Source organism: Takifugu rubripes, chromosome 7, assembly GCF_901000725.2.
Source record: "Takifugu rubripes chromosome 7, fTakRub1.2, whole genome shotgun sequence".
Classification (NCBI taxonomy): domain Eukaryota; kingdom Metazoa; phylum Chordata; class Actinopteri; order Tetraodontiformes; family Tetraodontidae; genus Takifugu; species Takifugu rubripes.
Genome location: NC_042291.1, coordinates 6,872,406 through 6,890,437, shown reverse-complemented (window position 1 = coordinate 6,890,437; position 18,032 = coordinate 6,872,406). Strand labels below are relative to the sequence as shown.

The following is an 18,032-nucleotide window of genomic DNA, read 5'->3' as shown; positions in this document are numbered from 1 at the left end:
ACCCCTCCCCTCGGCCGTTCCACCAAGAGTAAACCCATTCCCTTCCCCTAATCCTAAACCCAGAGGCTCCTTTTGGGCCACTGGTCTGAAGAAGACTGTTTCCTGAAATCACGGGGCTTCATAAATGCAGAAGTTGTCCTGGAACAAATGTTCTATGTATCTAATGGCTTTTAGTTTTGGGGGATTTTTTTATGCTGAAGTAATTCACAACATAATTGTGGGATCCTAAAGTGAGTTTTTCCATTAATATTGTAATTCAATAATTTCAGACAGCTCAAATTATTTGCATCCTTATTTAAAAATGTAAAAAATGCAAACACTCTTTGAATCCAGCAGAAGATGAAGGTGTTCACACCCCCATGTGTATCTGCTTTCATTTATTTTATGCATTCTGTCATTTTTGCCATTTTCTGTTATAATTAAAATACATTGATATTTTATTGTGCTAGTCATTTTACCATTCAATCAGTGCATCCTTTTAAGTCCATCTCCAGCAAAATGAATAATTACCACAGAGATTCGACTGAATATTGAAGGGGGAAAAAAAGGTCACATGATCCTAATTTTAAAAATATTCCACTAAACAACTTAATTGGTTGCCCCCATGATTGTTTCTAAGCTGACTATAGATACACTGATCAGTACCGCATTACAGTTTATTCTTGTACTCAAGATTTGTTGCACTCTACAGCATTTAATGTACACAGGATAAAGGTAGAGACTACACTGTAGTACATGCATGATGACATCACACTGTGAAATCTCTGGTGTGGACGTTCCATTGTTCCCCTGCAGGTTCCCCCTCAGACACAGAAAAGTGTCCCAAGGAGCACAGAGGCAACACCCATCAGGCAGCTGATCTTCAAACCAACCATCAGAAAATAACGCTGCAGTAGACGACTGTTCAACGTACGATCACAACAGTTCTTAAGGCAGAAACATCTTGGAGAGGAAGATGAAGGATGAAGCAACAATGAGGCTCAATTTTGGAGAGGAACGATGAAGGCGTTTAACGTAACGTGTTTTAAATGATCAGGTAGTGTGTTGTTCTTTCCTGTCTGTTCAACCAACACATGAATGTTAATCTTGTAAGATCATCATTTCATAACAAATCTTAATTTACTGTATAAGAAAAGATATCTGTAAATAATAATTTTTAAAAAAAGCACCGACATGGTACTGCAAAAACTTTCTCCTGTCATGCTAACTGCTTTAAAGGGGCATCATGGGAAATGATGTCACATGATCATATCAGCCACACCCACATCTGTACAATAAAGCAGATTCAATGCCTTATAAATTGATTATTTAACTGGTATGGTGATCTTAGACTATTTTTGTCAAAATAGGGAATAAAATTGAGTTTGGCACAAAGTCTGGGGGAGAAGGAACAGAGCGCAGATCTTCTAAAGGCGGCACGTGAAGACAGTCATCATAAAACAAACCACTGAACAATCATTGACTGCATACGTGAATTTAAAAATAATAAAAGGAGCCCCACAAAACTGCACAGCTTTAATATTCCACCTTTTTCTCAATCTCTTGGCAGCTTGTGTCTCCAGTCTGAGGGGGCCGAAGACACGTCACATGATTTTTGTGCTTGTTGCGTCATGTGTGAGTTGGTTTGGAGCAAAGTTTTGTGCCATCGGGGAGGACGGAGATGATCCCTCCATCGCGCGGCCACCGTGAATATCATATAAAAATGTATGGCGAGAGTTCCAAAAGTGAGGTCAAGGGAGGAAGCAGCACCTGCTCTCACGTTGTGAAGAACTCGAGCCACGCTGACCCAAATATTCCAGCAGATATATGCCAGTTTTAGTCCCAGCCATCACAGCCTTCACTGCAACGATCACGGTTTACTTTTCCTTCATCTCCACTTCCATGAATGGGTCTGTGTATAATTACTTGGTGTCTTACAGTTTCATTGTATTGACTGACTGTAAAAATATAGTTATGCTGCTCTATTACCCATAATAACTGATGCACTTTTATACAGGAAGTTCCTGTTTGGTATGGCTTGCAAACACGTATCTGTGATGGAGAATGTGTTCTCAACACTGTTGCTGTTGTATTAAGTTGGTTTTAATGGTCCGTTAGGTTCTCTAAACTTGACTGACACGCTCATCGCCACCACATGGCAGCACTCACACTAGGATTCAGTGGCTTCACTTTGGTAGCGCAGGCGTGAGAGGCTCGTCGTCCATCCTCACGTTAGCGGTGGCAACAAGCGACTGATTTTCTTTGATAGGAGTATAAACACAGGCAGGGCTGTGGTTGGCTGCAGCCTGCAGGAGCTCTTCACCATCAGGGCTGCAGGCCATTTGTACAGAGCGCTCAGATCATGGTAGTATTGTGCCGTTTGAGCTGGAAGCAGCAGGAGGAAGATCACATTTAGATCTCCTTGATCGTCCGTTCAGAGGGCCGGTACTCCTCCCTGCCTTTAGAGGAAGACAGGTAGAAGGACTGGGTCTTGCGTTTTAGGCGAGCTCGCTTGTTGGCCAGTGACAGGCTGTGCTTGCTGGAGGCGATAATGTCAGTGATGAACTTCTTGCAGTCCACACACACCTCCATGCTGGCCCAGTCTTCCGTCATCTCGGGAGGAAGCTCCAGTTCATCGTGAGATTTGAGGGAGCCGTGTTTTGATAACCTACAGGGAAGAGAGAAAAGGGATTAGAACACGTCTTTCTGCATTGAGCTGCTGGACATGTGTTGCAAGTCTGTATGGCAGCTTGTTAACTTTTACTGTCATTTATAAACATACTGTAGTGATATTTGAATCCATTTAATTGTGATGTACAGCCTAAGCAGCTGTGGGTGCTGCTCTTACTTGGACATGGTCTTCTGAATGCCATGGCGCTGTTGGCTCGTGGAGGATTTCTCAGATTTGGCAGCACCTACAGATCCAGTGGGTTTTCCAGCTCCTTTAGATGCTTCTGTTTTGCCTCCTTTGAATGTGCTCGGCTCAACATGGTCTCCAAGTCCTGGCAGACCAGACCCTCCGGCCGAAGACAGCGCCTGCCCGACGGCAGCGATGGCGGCGAGCTTGTCCCTGGGCAGAGTTTTTGTCGAGCCAATGGAGTAGATGGGTAAGCTGGAATAAGGTTTAGACGGGAGCCGCATCTGTGAGACAGGGGAGAAGAACCAGAATGACAACTGAGTAGAAGGAATATGAAGAGGATCACCACTGGACATGGATCCCAGTTAGAACAAGATTTGCAAAACAAATAATAACCAACACACCTTTTTGCAGCACTGTGAACACACAGGCCTGTAAGGAAAAGGGAAGAGACGACAGGATGCAGAATTAGACTATTTTCATCATTATTTGCGTCTTTGAAGGTTGACAATAATCTGAAATGTGTTACTTTTTGCAGAACTGGCAGATGTAGGACCACGTGAAGAGGGAAAACCTCTTGGTTCGACAACAGAAGCAAAGCTGCGGTTAAAAAAAAAGCATAAACTCAATGATGAAGAAAACAATTCAAACTCTGCTACAAGCACGAGTGTCATTAAAAACCACCTTTCCCTTCTTCATGGCGTTGTAGACGTCTTTGTACTGCTGGAACTTCTCCAGCTCTGCCTTCACCAGCACCTGTCTGATGTGCATCACCTCCTCCACGGTCAGGGACAGACACTCCACAGGGAAACAGAACTCCTCCTGCACCGACACACACAGTCATCAGATATGCCTCCAATTTCACCCAACCAGGACAGACAGCAGCTGAAAGCCCCCCCCCTCCTGCTCACCAGCGACTTCGAACTCTGCTTGGTGGGCGGCTGAAACTGGCGGACGTTGGTCGGGGTTTCTTTCTCGATGGAGTGCCTCCTCTGGGGGGTCTGACGCCTCTCCGGCTGGGGTGTCGAGGAAATGGGCAGGAACATGGGGGGGGCTGGTGTTCAAAGGAGGACAAAATAAAATCTTCAGAATGAATTTTATGGCAATAAATTTTAGGTTTTTAACAGTTTCTAGTAGAAGATAAATGCTAATATTTCAGGCTAATTGTGTAAGCATTTTCTTTCTGATTGCCTTAAATCATGTCTACGGACTGTAACGGCCTGTATACACACTTTTCTTCCCCACTGCTGACTCTGGGGACGTATCATCCATCAGCGATGTCGCCACGCTGGAGCTGCTGACTGATGTGCGTCCTAAAAACTCATCCTGGATTAGAAGCACAAACATTTTGACCACCTTTCACTCGGCGCAGCCGACAAGCAAAAAACAGCCCCAAAGGCTCAAACTTGGACTGACGTCAGAGTCGGAGCTGTCCAGCTCGGCCAGGCTGGGAGCCTTCAGGAGCTTCTTCCTCTGGGGTACTGACTGAGACCCGGAGGGTTCCGCCAGAGAGGACACATTGGCCAGGGAAAGAGTGCTGGACGTCCTCCTGCCCATGTAGGGACTGAACTCATCTGCAGAGACCCACATGGCAAAGGTCAGTCAGACAAAGGAGGAGGAAAAAACTCAAGATGAATCTTAAACATCTCCTCATATAAACTGTTCCTCTAAAGTAGATGGTTCTTTTTTTAGCCTCTGGAGAGAAGCAACTTTCCAAATCTAATTCGATGTGATGTCAAAGATTCCGTGTATATGAGGAGGTTTTAGATCCACCTTAATGTTGGAGAAGGATGAGGCAGGGTGAGTTAAGCTGGTCTGGGGGGAGGCAGCCTGGTGTTACACAGAGCATGGATGCCTGATGAAAACTCCACAATAGAACTATTGGAAATGACCTTTTCTCTGCAAAACTAGAGTGGGCCTGAATCTCTAACAGGTCAAATTCCAACTGGCTGAAGCTGGTGCTGGTGCAAAATAATTTGTAAAGAGGGTTTACACAGAGGTGGGGAAAGTGCTGGAAGTGACAGATCAGAGAGTTTCCCTTCTTCGCTCCTGTCCTGGACTCAGTATGCACATATTACATTGGTTCACAGCCAAGGAAGCAGACATACAGGACCGTGAGGTTATGGGTCAACAAGGCCCTTCAAGGCAGGGCAGCTCATACTTTACCTACTCCAGTGCGGAACAAATCCTGTGGCATACTGCGAGTAAAGCCAAAACCTGGAAGGGGACACCTCCTTTATTAAGATCACAGGATTACCTCATTTGTCTCATCATTACCTCACGAGCCTCATTTATCCCCCTCAACCCAGGACTTCTACTGTGGACCTTCACGTCTGCACACATACAGACTCTCTGAAGCATGAATGAATGGGTGTGAGGCGCTAAATGATGTGAGGATACACAAGCCTCGGCAGGAGGAACAGGACTTTGATTGGCCGCCTCAGCAGAATTCACTTATACTCATAGATCATACATCCAGATATAACGTGAAGCAGATCAGCCTCTGCTCTGATCCATCTGCACACTAATTAAACTCTGCAAAGTCACTGGGGTCACAATAAGTCTTCTGCTGATGATTCTTGAAGGCTCTTTGGTGGCTTTGCTGCCTGTGCACATTTATCACCATGCCAAGCAAAAAAATGAGCACAATTTTATACTTCCTCAGTTATTCTGGGCCGCTCGCAGGTTGCTGAAGACTGAAAATAGCAATAAAAATACCATCATGTCTAATCCTCTTTATGAAGCTTGCTTTTCCTTACTGGTTTTTTTTTGGCGTACTGTACTATGATTTTTTTCCCAGGTTCACCAACTGACTGTCAGGTCAGTCGACCTTTAACGGGCTCCTCCAACTTGACCGGTGTGTCACATCAGCCGACCACCAACCACAAATGGGGAGCGTTCGAATGAATGATCGATGGATGGATGGCGAGCGCGGGCTCAGACAGCAGACCACAACGACGGTAGGGGGGCATAAAAAATAAGGGAGCAGAAGTCAGGTAAGCAGCGGTGGGGGGTGCACTTTACCTGACGCGTCAAAACTGAAAGACATGCTAAGTGGGCGAAATACTGCAACGAGAAACAGCCATGGCATTTGACGGTTATCGACTGGCATCAAGAGGTTAATCACACCGGTTTGAGCTTTTTATCCCATAAACCTGCTGCCTGTACTGGACAACGTGCATGCAGGTGTGTGACGTACATGTTACAGCTTTGAAAATAACTGGTATCACTAGAACTGAAACCATGTCCATCTGCCACTTTTAGCAGTGTACACAAAAGGGATCCAATTGTAATTTAAGCACTGCTGGACATTTTTACAAAAGCTTGTGTGTTTAAGTCCACGTGTGCACGTGTGTGCGTTCGTACCCAGCTTTGCCCTGCGCATCTCGCCCGGCGACACGGGCCTCAGCTTCCTCTCAGCTTTGATTTCCTCCAGGATGCGTTCGTGCAGCGTGGGAGGAGGCTGCGTCTGAGGCTTCAGTTTGCGAGCAGACACCTGCGACAGGGAGCACGTGCACAATGTTGCATGAGCGCCACCGGCTGCGTCTGTCATCAGATGTGTATCAACAAGCAACCCGAGAAAGTTAAAAGCGAGCGTTTCTTCTTTATAAAGGGAAGCTTACAGGGTTGAGTGGAGGTCTTGAGCGGATGAATTCCAGGATAACTTCATGGGCACTCTTCTTCAGCCGAGGAGGGATGTCTCCATTCACCTTGACAACACAACAGAAATACAATATCTTATTTCATCTTTCTGATGTGGATCAATGTGTGACGGACAGAAATGTTCATGGTGTTTATATCTATCAATATAGAACACACTGAGCTTTTTCTAAATGTTGAATAAAATGAAGTTAGAGCAACTGAGTGGGACCACAGACGCTTCAACAAGACAGGAAAGTCAGAAAGTGCTTTCAGTTGATGTGTCGTAGGCACATTGGGGGTAGATTTCTGATGACTTAATTGCTGACATAAATATTCAACTAAAAGATTAAATACAATTGGAGAAACAAACAACAACAAAACTAGCATTCCCACTAACGTTGCTGTTACATTGGCTGGTTCTACAGAACACTGTCTTTGATGTGCTCTGATGATGAATGGTTCAAGGCGGGCATGTCCAAACCCAGTCTTTGAGGGCCACAATCCAGCCGGGTTTTCTATCCCACTGAATGCATTTCCAGCCTGGTAGGACAGAAAACCCGGCTGGATGTGGCCCCCGAGGACTGGGTTTGGACATGCCTGGTTCAAAGCCTGACAAAAAAGGACATTAAAGGCACAACATCAAAGCCTAAAACTCTAGTCCTAAACATAAATCCTAATATACTTAAACTATCTACTTGTGTTAGTGAAACAGCATAACAGCATAACATAACAGAAGCTGCTAAAGTGATCTACATTTTAAACAAAAAAGTAAGAACAGGAAGACCAATGGAGAAGATACAGGAAGAGAACAAAAAGCTGCTGAGGTCAGTGACGGAGCTTCAGCATGAAGTCAGGCAGCTAAAAGAACAGCTGGCTGAGAAGGACGAGCAGTTGAGCCGGAGCACCAAAAGGCGCCAGATAAGAACAGTGGCTCACATGGACACCCTGACCCAGCTGAACCAGGCAAGGGCTGATCTCACAGTCAGCCAAGACAAGTGCTCTGATCTGGAGGAGAAGTTGCTTAGTGGAACCAATGACAGCCACCAGAGTCCGGAGCACGGAGACCACGTAGAGCTCTCCAAGGAAGAAGAGGCTCTGAAACTGCAATTCTCAGAAAAAGAACAGCAGATGGAGGCGTGGATGAGGCAGAGGCTCATTGGCGTGCAGGAAGAATTCCAGAGGAAGCTCCTGGAGGAGAAAGAGAAGGACCAGCATGAGATGCGTGAGAGAGAGGAGAAGCTGAGACAGCAGCTTGAGAGAGGGATGAGGGAAGAGAGGGACGACTGCTTGAAGAAGCAGCTGACCACGTTGATCGAGTCCTGGCAGACCGAAGCTCAGCGGTGGAGAAAACACCAGTCGGAGCTGGAGGAGAAACTCCACGAACAAGAGACCCTGCGCAAACAGCAAGAGGAGGAGAGGAAGCAGGAAACTGAGCGCTTCCAAGAGAACTTCCAGCAGCTTTGGGTAAGCAGCCGCAGATCTGTTTGTCCCGTCACTCCTGGTTTTGGAAGTTTAAATGTGTGGATGTGAAAACTAAAACCAATTCCTCCTTTCATCAGAACTACATTGAAAAGAAGGAGAAAAAGAAGAAGAAGAAAGGGGTCTGGAGCAGGATTCTAAAATTTTGGAAAAAGTGAACCCCAACTCTTTTCCTTGCTTCCTGCCCTCAGTAGTTTTCCACTCTACCTGTCAGCCACTCCCACCTCATCAGGCCAACTCCACTCACCTGTCGGCTCCGCTGCAGCTCATCCCAGACCTGCCTGTCTTCATCCTGCCCGCCTCGCCTGTTCCCCAGGAAACCTGCCTGCTTCCTGTCTCCGACCACGCACTCTGCCTCCGTGGCTCCAGCTATAATCTGCTTCCCCGGCTTCGACTCCTCTGCCTGGCCTCGACTCGTCTGTTGCTCGTCCCTCATCGGTACCTCTGCCTTGCCGCCCGGCTCTGGACCCCTCCCCTCGGCCGTTCCACCAAGAGTAAACCCATTCCCTTCCCCTAATCCTAAACCCAGAGGCTCCTTTTGGGCCACTGGTCTGAAGAAAAGACTGCTTCCGGAAATCGCAGATCACATCCGAATTTGCTACTGTTTTTGCTGTTTTGCTGCTGACCAATTGATCCTGAGCTCAAGTGTACTGCTGTTGGGTCCATATCCACCCCGTCACACAACTCTTACATCACCAAAATATAATCGTCTATTCTTTGACACATTGTCAGCATTTCCTGAAAATTTCAGTAAAAACTGTTCAGAACGTTTTGAGGTATTTTGTTCACAGACACCGACTGTTGTATGACCTCTTTGGTGGAAGTAATAAAACAAAACTTTCTGAGGCATGAACACACACACACACACACACACACACACACTGACCATGACTTTTCGCAGTTTGTAGCGTCTGGACCTGATGTCGTCCATCAGCATCTCGTAGGGGGTGAGCTGGAACTCGATGGGCAGAGGGTTGTACTGGCGCTCCTGCACCTTCTTCAGCTTGACTCCATCCCGCAGGTTCCTCATCACCTGGACCCAGCACCGAGCCTGATGGTGTGTGGGGGGGTAACATGGATGAGAGGGGGAGCTGCTGAGCACTACACGTTTGAATGAATGACCACACAGTGATCGAAACAGCTGACTTGGGCTAAAAAAAAATCTATTTTCTAAACGAATTTTGGCGGCGGCCTGGAGACCTACCCAGTCAGCATTCTGCAGCTCGTTCAGGTCTCGGCCAGGTTCTCCTGATGACTCTTCCTCCATTTTACGGAGGTTCTGGATGTGAGAGATGGAGATTCAATATTTTAACGCCCAGGAAATGAAGGAGCTAAAAATGAAATATGAAGCATTTTTCTCCGACAGGAGCAACATCTCGTTCGACATGCATCCAATGCTGGAGGAAGGGGAAGGTCACTTCCTGGATTTGATTTGACAACAAATGTATCAGGTGACATCACAGCAGGGCCGTCTCAGGCTTTGCTGTGTAAAATGATGCGGGGGGTTGCTTGAACGGTCGCTCACGGCAACAGCTGAGCATGTGTCTGGAGTCAGAGAACAGCAGAAGATGTCTATTGATCTTGAACGCAACCCGTTTTTGTTGGAAGGGAGCGTTTTGTTTTACTCCCATTATATATGACACAGGTCTACGCCAGTTAGCTGTCGGCGTCCATCCTGGCCTCCGTCTGAACCTGAACCTGCACAACATGAGGTCATTAGTGTGTTGCAAAACACTGACAGGCTGACTGACAGCTTCTCTGGGGGGCTGAAAATGTGTTTGACGCTGTTCCTCTGAACATTAAAATCAGATTTCCTTTGTTTTTACATCTCATTCTGTTCAATTCCACAAAACTTAAATTAGATTAAAGGACAGCATTAAAACACAACTGACTGGGCTAACAGCAGACAAGGCGACAGCTCGTTCTTTTAAACAAAAAGAAAATGCGCAGTATATAGGGTATCTGTCATTTCTGTAAAGAAATGCTCATCCGGCTGCAGAGACAAAATATAGAAAACATCAATATTTTGGCCTAATCAGTGCATTTTATTTAAATGGATAACGGTGTTAAGGTTACACACAGTTGGTTCTAAAGGTCTCTCCTAGCATTGAAACTGTAATCACAATAGTAACCATGGTGTTGAAAGGGTTCACTGCTTTGTTTTTCAGGTTAAAAGTGTTGTCATCCGTCACACGTCCTCTTCTTTAGCCTTTTCTGCCCCGCAGTGAGTCCTCTCTGCTAACAGAGAGTTACGCAACCGCTCCTCTATTCATTCAGATGCATTACACACTGAGGGCATCGGCAGCATCAGTGCATACCAGGAAGGAACCCTGTCGTCTCTCTCTCTCACACACACACACACACACACACGCTTTCTCTCTCTCTTCTCACGGGAAACGTTCCAAGTCACAGCTGAGCTTCAGACCTTTGCCTGAAAACAACCAAAACACTCCCACATTTTCACGCTCACAGCCCCCAGAATGACGTGCCACACTTAAGGAATTATAACTCACTTTTGTTTGGTATGGTAATGGGAAAACAAATCATTGTGAGGGATTTTTCAGGTTTTTAACTTAATTATAGCCCGTTGCCCATTGAAAATGTCATTTTTAAGACTCTGAGCAGATACAAATTTAGTATAAGCATCAGAAGTGCAGCAGTGGCCTCCGCCTCAACTGTGCGCACACATGACCGGCAAAAGAAAAGCAGAATTAATCCTCTGTGGCATGTAGACGAGTTGAAAACACAGACCGACCTTGCAACAACCAGACCTCAGAGGGATTATGTATCATGTCGTGAGTATCAGCTGTGAGAACCTAGAAGCCCCTGGCAGCATCGGCGTGTCGTCACACACGGCCACCTCAGACGGGAGCATCTGAACAACAACCTGAACCACGTGTGACCTTATTAAATATGAGGTATTCAGCTGTTAAATATCCCGTAGATGATTGGGGTTGGTTATAAATAAGTAACCAAAACCATTTTTCGAGGTCGTGTCCATTGACTGTTATATTCAAGGACGTCACCATGGACGCGCCTTCACATCAGCGGATGTTCTCCACTCTGTCACACAGTTAACACAGAGGTCAGCACTTCTCCGCCTCTCTGCCTCCTAACCATCCAGCTCTGTACACTGGAGTTAGGTACACACCATACACGTTTGTTCTCCATTTGCCCAGCACTGATTGCGCCGAGTGCGGCGTCAGGTACAATTAAGAGTCATAACCTCCATTTGCAAATATCAAAACAGCCTCTGACCACGGGGGAGATGAGGAACCCACCTCTTTAGCACTCTTGATCTTCTCCAGGAAGGTGTGCAGCTCCCTGGTTTCTGTGTACAGAGCCCGACACACGGCCTGGTAGTGACTGGTGGCATCTGACAGTGCAGGTAGATGAGATGTGCACAGCTGTGAGAGAGCACACACACTTTCAAAACGCACCTCACCTCAATGGCGTTTAAAAGCTGGGTGTTTACATTCACGTTTGAGCTTTATCTTTTCTCGTTCACACTCACAACAATGCTGTTCATCTGTATTAAGGAAGCAAATGCGAGTTAGCGGAGCTACATTGTGACCTCGGTCAGTCTACAGCAGCGACAAGAGTAAAAGAGCAGTGGGTCAGTGGTGGGTGAGAAGTCCTTGGATGACAACAGTAACTGACAGCTAGCTTCTACTACGAGTGTGTGTGTGTGTGTGTGTGTGTGTGTGTATCTGTGTGTTATCAGGAATGCTAGACTAACGCAATCAGGGTTCGATGTATGCAAAAGATGATGTTAGTTTCCTTTATTACAAGAGCCCAGTACCTGCAGGATGTCTCTGTAGCCACTGGGGATGCTGTCAGACTCATCCTCCATCTCATCCTCTTCCTCCGTGGCCTCGTAGCCTTCGTCGGGGCAGGCGTCCCTCTCGGCCTCTACCATGTTGGTCATGAAGGCGATGAGCTCCTCCAGAGGAGCGCTGAGCTCCCGCTCCTCATTCTCCTTCAGCCCGTAATCCAGAGCCTTGTAGATCATGATCCCCAAAGACTCGATCACCTGGAAAAGCACCGGATCAGACGGATCCTCTTCACCTTCTCCGTGCGTTGTGTGAAAACAAGTGTGGATTTGTGTCTTTGTTACGTAAAACGATCCTCTGTCCTGAACAGCTGTGATGTGCCTGACCTCCCGACTCGACCTTTAAGGGAGAACTCCCTCCATCACCCGATTCACGCACGCAAACAGGCTGCCTGAGAGGCTTTGACAGATTCACACTAGAGGCAGATTACTGATCTTGTGATCAACTGACACAGAGCAAAATGGCCTCATGGTTGCACGTCTCACATGGGTTCCTGTGGATACAATCGGCCTTTTAAAGGCCGGTGGGATCTTAGAGTTCAGCCACTACGGCAGAAGCTTTACGATAACTGACGTGAACCAAAGATGGAGGCGTCACCGCCATAATGGTGATGGCTAGTTTTGGGTTTTGAAAAGCAAAACAAAATGGTTTTCACCTGAATCTTGATTTAGCAGCTTTAAGGATTTGTTTTTTGGTATTTTTGCCTTATGTTATTTTAAGACACCTCAACTAGTGAGGCAAGTTCCTCCCACAGCCCTTTCAGAAATCAAATATAATACACACTGACATGGTTCATAACGACCTTAGCACACTGATCAGGTGTGACAAACGTGGACCGGAACGTGTGCATTCATATTCCTCGTCAGCACTAATCAATCAGGTTCGGAGTTCACAAACAGGATTTCACTTCTTATCTGTCCCAATTTGTATACTTGAGGATGCTGCTGTGAAACAAATCCATTTTATCTGCACTCATTGGCTTTATGCTCAAGACAGGAAGTCTTATGGGCTGCTCCATTAACGGATTTACCGTGCAATAAGATAAATTCTAAAAATATTAATGGAAAACTAAATACGTGTGTGTGTGTGTGTGTGTGTGTCTGTGTGTCTGTGTGCGTGCGTGCGTGCGTGTGCATGTGTCTGTATATATAAATATACAAAATACTATTTTAGCTTTGCTGCTTGCAGTTTTTGGCTCTTTCGGTACAGCACATTTATGGTCGATGGAGGCGCCGCCGCCAAAGCTAAACCAAAGAACAAGAGTGGGGGAGTGAGAAGTCACACTGGGGATTATTCTGCAGCTCTGAACACTGAGACAGGACTGATGGGAGAGTTCCAGGGGAGGAAGCCAGACAGCACAGAAACCACCGGAGGAGGGGGAAGGGGTGTGACCTGAGACACTGGAGAAAATCACTGATCAAAGCATGGGGGGGGGGGGGGGGGGGCGACGAGGCAGGCACATCAGGGGGTCAAGGGGGAGGAGACAGGTGAGGTGGGAAACAGAGATCCAGACCAGACCCACCCACCCTCCCACAACACATTAGAGCTGAGGTTCCTGCGGCAGGGAATGGCTGAATGCCACCTCTTTGTCTGGACCACAGTAACTGCAGGCAGGCAGGCAGACAGACAGACAGGCAGGCAGGCAGGCAGACAGACAGACAGGCAGGCAGGCAGGCAGGCAGGCAGGCAGGCAGGCAGGCAGGCAGGCAGACAGGCAGGCAGGCAGGCAGACAGGCAGGCAGGCAGACAGACAGACAGGCAGGCAGGCAGGCAGGCAGGCAGGCAGGCAGACAGACAGGCAGGCAGGCAGGCAGGCAGGCAGGCAGGCAGGCAGACAGACAGGCAGGCAGGCAGGCAGGCAGGCAGGCAGGCAGGCAGACAGACAGGCAGGCAGGCAGGCAGACAGACAGACAGGCAGGCAGGCAGGCAGGCAGGCAGGCAGGCAGGCAGACAGACAGACAGGCAGGCAGGCAGGCAGGCAGACAGACAGGCAGACAGACAGGCAGGCAGGCAGGCAGAGAGACAGACGGACAGACGGACAGACAGACAGAAACTGCAGGGAAAATTTAAAAAAGGCGTGGAAATAGTGGCTCACTGCATCAGGCATCATCCTCCACAGTATCTGAGTTAAACTGAAGGGAATCCACTTACCCTAAAATAAATCTAATGAATCAATATGGATAAACAATCCTGCCGGTTGTAAAATATCAGGCGGGGCCATCGTGGAAGGATGGAGGGCATCCAACAAACCTAACCTGATCAAAAGGATGGTCTGGATAATTGACTCTTTATCAGTTTAAAAGCAAAATTGTTGGACCTAATAACATTATCTTCACTCCATCTCTAGTGATGCTCAGGAAATTTCTCTGAGAGAGACATGGAGTGCACGTCTTTACATTTTTTCGTGACCAGGCCCAACCTAGAACAATTCTGAGACTACTTGTGAATTGCTCTCTGTTATTTGGACTGAAAACAGGAGAATTACCACTGGGATCATTGACACTGCACATTTGCTCTGAGCCAGAGCGACGTTTACGGCCACATGGAGTCCACACAGAAGTGATGCACAGATAATGTGTGCCAGCGTTGGCTGCCCGTGCTCATCTAGCTTTAAGCTAATTCAACACCGTACACGTGCAGCAAAAAGCAGCAAAAAGCTGCCACAACTTAGCAGTTTTTGACAGTGATTTTGAATTGTGAGTGTTCATTTCTAGTGCAAAGCTGCTTAAGGCAGCTTTGTCTATGCAGTTTCACGTTCTCTGCCTGCACAGTCCGTCTGTTATCACAGCCACGTCGCTCCAGAGCCCCTGGGGCAACGATAATGTGCAGCCCTACGTGAATTATCAATAGTATTGGTGAAATTATCATTTTGGCAGACTCCGGATCCACCACAGAGTACTACTGTAGCACAAAAACAAAGGAACGCTTCCTTTCTCATCACATTCCCACATCAATTATTCCATGGCGTCCCAGCTGTCGCCCAGTCCAGCAACCCTCTGTGAGTTTGGAGGACTCGACGCTGTAATGTGGGCGACGGTTGGAGACGCACAGTGGAAAATGGCAGGTTGCGATACATGCATTACATCCAAAACCCAACTGAAGCTATTTTAAAATCACACTGAAAAGCGAAGATGGATTCTGATCTTGGAATCTCTTATTATTATCAAGATGCTATTAAAAGTCCAATATTGAACTTAAGGTGCCAGCTTATTGGTCCTGTTAGCGGTCTTTATGCAGAGCTAAGCTCATTAGATTCTGGCTCTGGGCAAAACATTTCTAAGGTAGCACGGAGCACAAATCTCTCCAAGCATGTGGTCAGGAAAAACATGGAAGTAAAGCAGATTTACAGCGCAGTTACTCACCTCTGTTGTTGTGCAAGGGCTGTATTTACCTGCAGGGACACAGGAAAGCACCAGTCAGACACACAGCAGCTGTAAGCATGAAGCAGCTTAAACACGTGCCTGATCACAATGTCTGCAGGAAAAAGTACAGCCCGGCTAATGCATCTGAAGGTTGAGGGGAGCGTATGGTTTATGCACTATGGCCTTGTTTGAGTCCTCAGTGCCACTTTTCACTGCAATCTTCAGGGGAAAAGCTCAGTCTGAAGTGTGTCGACGGAAAAAAAGTCAATGAAAATGCCAACAGACATTTCCAACCAGCCAAGAAAATTACAATAAATCAACCAACTAAAAAAAGTCAGAGGTGATAAGTCTAAGTTTAAGGAGGGCGTGGCTGTACACTGACACATTTTGGATTTTATTATGGACCCCTCTTCTATAGTGAAACTGGGTCGGTGAGTAAAATCCAGTAAAGAAACTGGGCCAGTGTTAATAAAAAATGCTTCTTCATCTCCAGCTGCTGTAGTACGCAGAGAACCTTGTGACCAATGACGACAAAACCCCGTGATTGTGTTCCCTTGAGAAAAGATCCCCCTGTTAGATGTTTCCCCAGCCCAGCTTTTACCTCATGAAGACACATTATGTGAACAAACAGCCTTTTTTGTACTGAAACACGCAGCTCTGACATCACCGAGGCGTCAGAAGGTCTGAATTCCACGAGGAAGCTTTGTGACACGTCCGCTTACGGACAGTGGCGCTTCTGTACCTGTACAAGAACCGTCGATGGGGAAAACATGCAGCATGCCTCATGGTGATCGGAATTTCCCCCGAGGATCATAAAAACAAACAATAACCTTGTGCTGGATGTTGACGTCTTTCTCTTTCTGGCGTCTCAATAATGGAGCCGAGTCCGTCCATCTGTCGGGAGCCAATTATTTACGCCGCTAATGAACGGCTGGCAACGCTCAAACCGTCGAAGTGAGATGTGAGAACATGCCGACATTACGTGAGGGAAGAGCCACAATCCTGCTGCTTTCACAGCTTTAGATGGGAGACGTTACAGTAGCCATCAGAGCGCACCTCTCATCTGGCACTGAGCCTCGAAACTAGATACATTTAAATGTAAAGTGGTCCTTCGGCCACTCCATCTTGTTTGGTTGCTCGTGTCAGGATTGTTCATCTGAAGAACTTTGCCAAAGGACCCACTGAATGTTATTTCCTTTTATCTGACACCTTTAAGCAGCTCTGGGAAGTCTGCACAGTTAAATAAGAGAGGTATAAAAGCCCGGACCCCACCCCTGTGATGGTTGCCGGCGTGCGCCTAAAAATATCCCATTCATGCGGAGCAACTAGACCTACAGGCCACAGCATCATCATCGGCGTTGTCTTCAGCATCATCATCATCATCATCATCGCAGCTGTGCCGCTCAGATTTGCTCAGGAAACTTGATTGTGCGACGCACTCGCTGCATTTATTAAATCATAATCCAAAGCACTGACTCAGCACGGCCCTGTCTCGCACGTCCAGCGTCCCTGAGGCCGTCCTCTCATCCATCAAAGACGAGGACGGAGAGGCTGACAACAGATCTGTGTTACGTGCGTTTTGAACGTGTTTTCACACATACACAAACACACACATACACACACACACACACCTATATTTGATCAGACTGCTTTCCTGATAGGATTATACATGCACGTGCCTTCAAAGAGGGGGAAATCAGTGAAAACATCTGGAGAACCATGAGACTGGGAGCAGTGGGGGGTCTCCACTGGTATTCTTTTGTTTACTGGTGATGGGGTCAAGTGTGAAGAAGCCGAACACTATTTTACATCTTGGTGCAAATGAAGCTGGTGGGCATTAGGTTCAAATAAATACTCTCATTATAAGTGCCTGCATGGGCCTTGAAATCCCTTCGGAATATGTGAGGACCACAACAAGAGCTCAGCTCCGTCATGGCCACGATTTCTGTTTTAAGGCGGATTCCCTCTTAATAAGGTTTTACCTTCACAGTCCTGGTGTTCCACCCTCACGGAGCCGTCTTTCTGTATCCCAACATCCCCCGGTCCGGAGATCCTCCTCGGAAGCGCCGCAGAGGACGCGCCGGTGGTGGCGGCCGCGGAGGATCTCCTCCTGCCCCGCTGCTCCTTCGCCAGCGTCCGGCAGCACTGGTAACACACGGCCCAAGCCTGCTCCTCGTTGATGGGCTGACTGTAAAGTCTCAAGATGTCCTCCAACGACAGGCAGTCCTCGGTGGGTTCGTTGGGCGAATTCATCGTGTGGTGGCGCCGCTGCTCCTCCCGGTGAGCGGCCGCAGCAGCATCCGTCAGCCCCGTTTGGTCCCCGCGGCGGCGCTCGGCCATCCTTTCATTATGTCAGCGCAGGAGGCCCGATGAAGAGAGCAGGTCCAAGGCCGGAGGACCTGGAGGCATGGAGGCTTCCCTCTGCAGCGGCGGCACCGGGGCTGATTCCCCGCGAGGGTCACGGATGAGCGGCGGTCATGAGGCGGTGGGGGTGATTATTGCCTTCTTTTGCGTGCGCACGTCTGTGTGCGCTGTGTGCGTGTGTCTCACATCAGCACCGAGCGATCCAGGCGCACTCCTTTATCACATGACTCATAACACACGCAAGTACACACTCACACACACACACTCACACACACACACACACACACACACACATTAAAAGGCAATTCATTTCAAATGCATATTTATGTCACACTGAGGTAATGCATACGGACAAATACAATATTTGACAAATGTAAATTAAATGGATCACTATTAATTATTGAAACAAATACGGTCGCTGTAATTATTTACAATAATTCTTATATTAAGATTACATATAGATTATATAAGATGTACTACTATAGTCAGCTTTTATTTTTAGACAGACGGACGGAC

At 47.3% G+C, this 18,032-nt stretch overlaps 1 protein-coding gene across 2 annotated transcripts; it reads right to left on the bottom strand.

Moving 5' to 3' along the window:
- Positions 1-343: 343 nt before the first annotated feature.
- LOC115250515 (protein spire homolog 1-like) lies at positions 344-17,729 on the bottom strand. Of its 2 annotated transcripts, XM_029839311.1 has the most exons (17): positions 17,135-17,729; positions 15,153-15,181; positions 11,760-11,990; positions 11,239-11,364; positions 9,162-9,236; positions 8,844-9,008; positions 6,460-6,546; positions 6,203-6,332; positions 5,861-5,902; positions 4,253-4,410; positions 4,069-4,162; positions 3,748-3,890; positions 3,521-3,658; positions 3,366-3,436; positions 3,241-3,268; positions 2,828-3,120; positions 344-2,647 (listed from the first exon to the last, which is right to left on the bottom strand). In XM_029839311.1, the coding sequence occupies exons 1-17, from the start codon at positions 17,490-17,492 to the stop codon at positions 2,392-2,394; spliced, it is 2,424 nt and encodes an 807-aa protein (XP_029695171.1). In that variant the 5' UTR covers positions 17,493-17,729; the 3' UTR covers positions 344-2,391. The 2 variants fall into 2 exon arrangements, with proteins under 2 accessions (XP_029695171.1, XP_029695172.1); XM_029839312.1 differs by lacking the exon at positions 5,861-5,902.
- Positions 17,730-18,032: the final 303 nt, after the last annotated feature.

What these genes read in the sequence shown, in the direction of transcription:
- LOC115250515 (XM_029839311.1), bottom strand. Translation starts at nt 17,492, where the DNA reads ATGGCCGAGCGCCGCCGCGGGGACCAAACGGGGCTGACGGATGCTGCT. An exon ending in TTTCAGTTTTGACGCGTCAG is followed by an intron (nt 4,411 to 5,860) that starts GTAAAGTGCACC and finishes GGGTCTCTGCAG; the next exon opens with ATGAGTTCAGTCCCTACATG. An exon ending in ATTCAGAAGACCATGTCCAA is followed by an intron (nt 2,648 to 2,827) that starts GTAAGAGCAGCA and finishes TCTTCCCTGTAG; the next exon opens with GTTATCAAAACACGGCTCCC.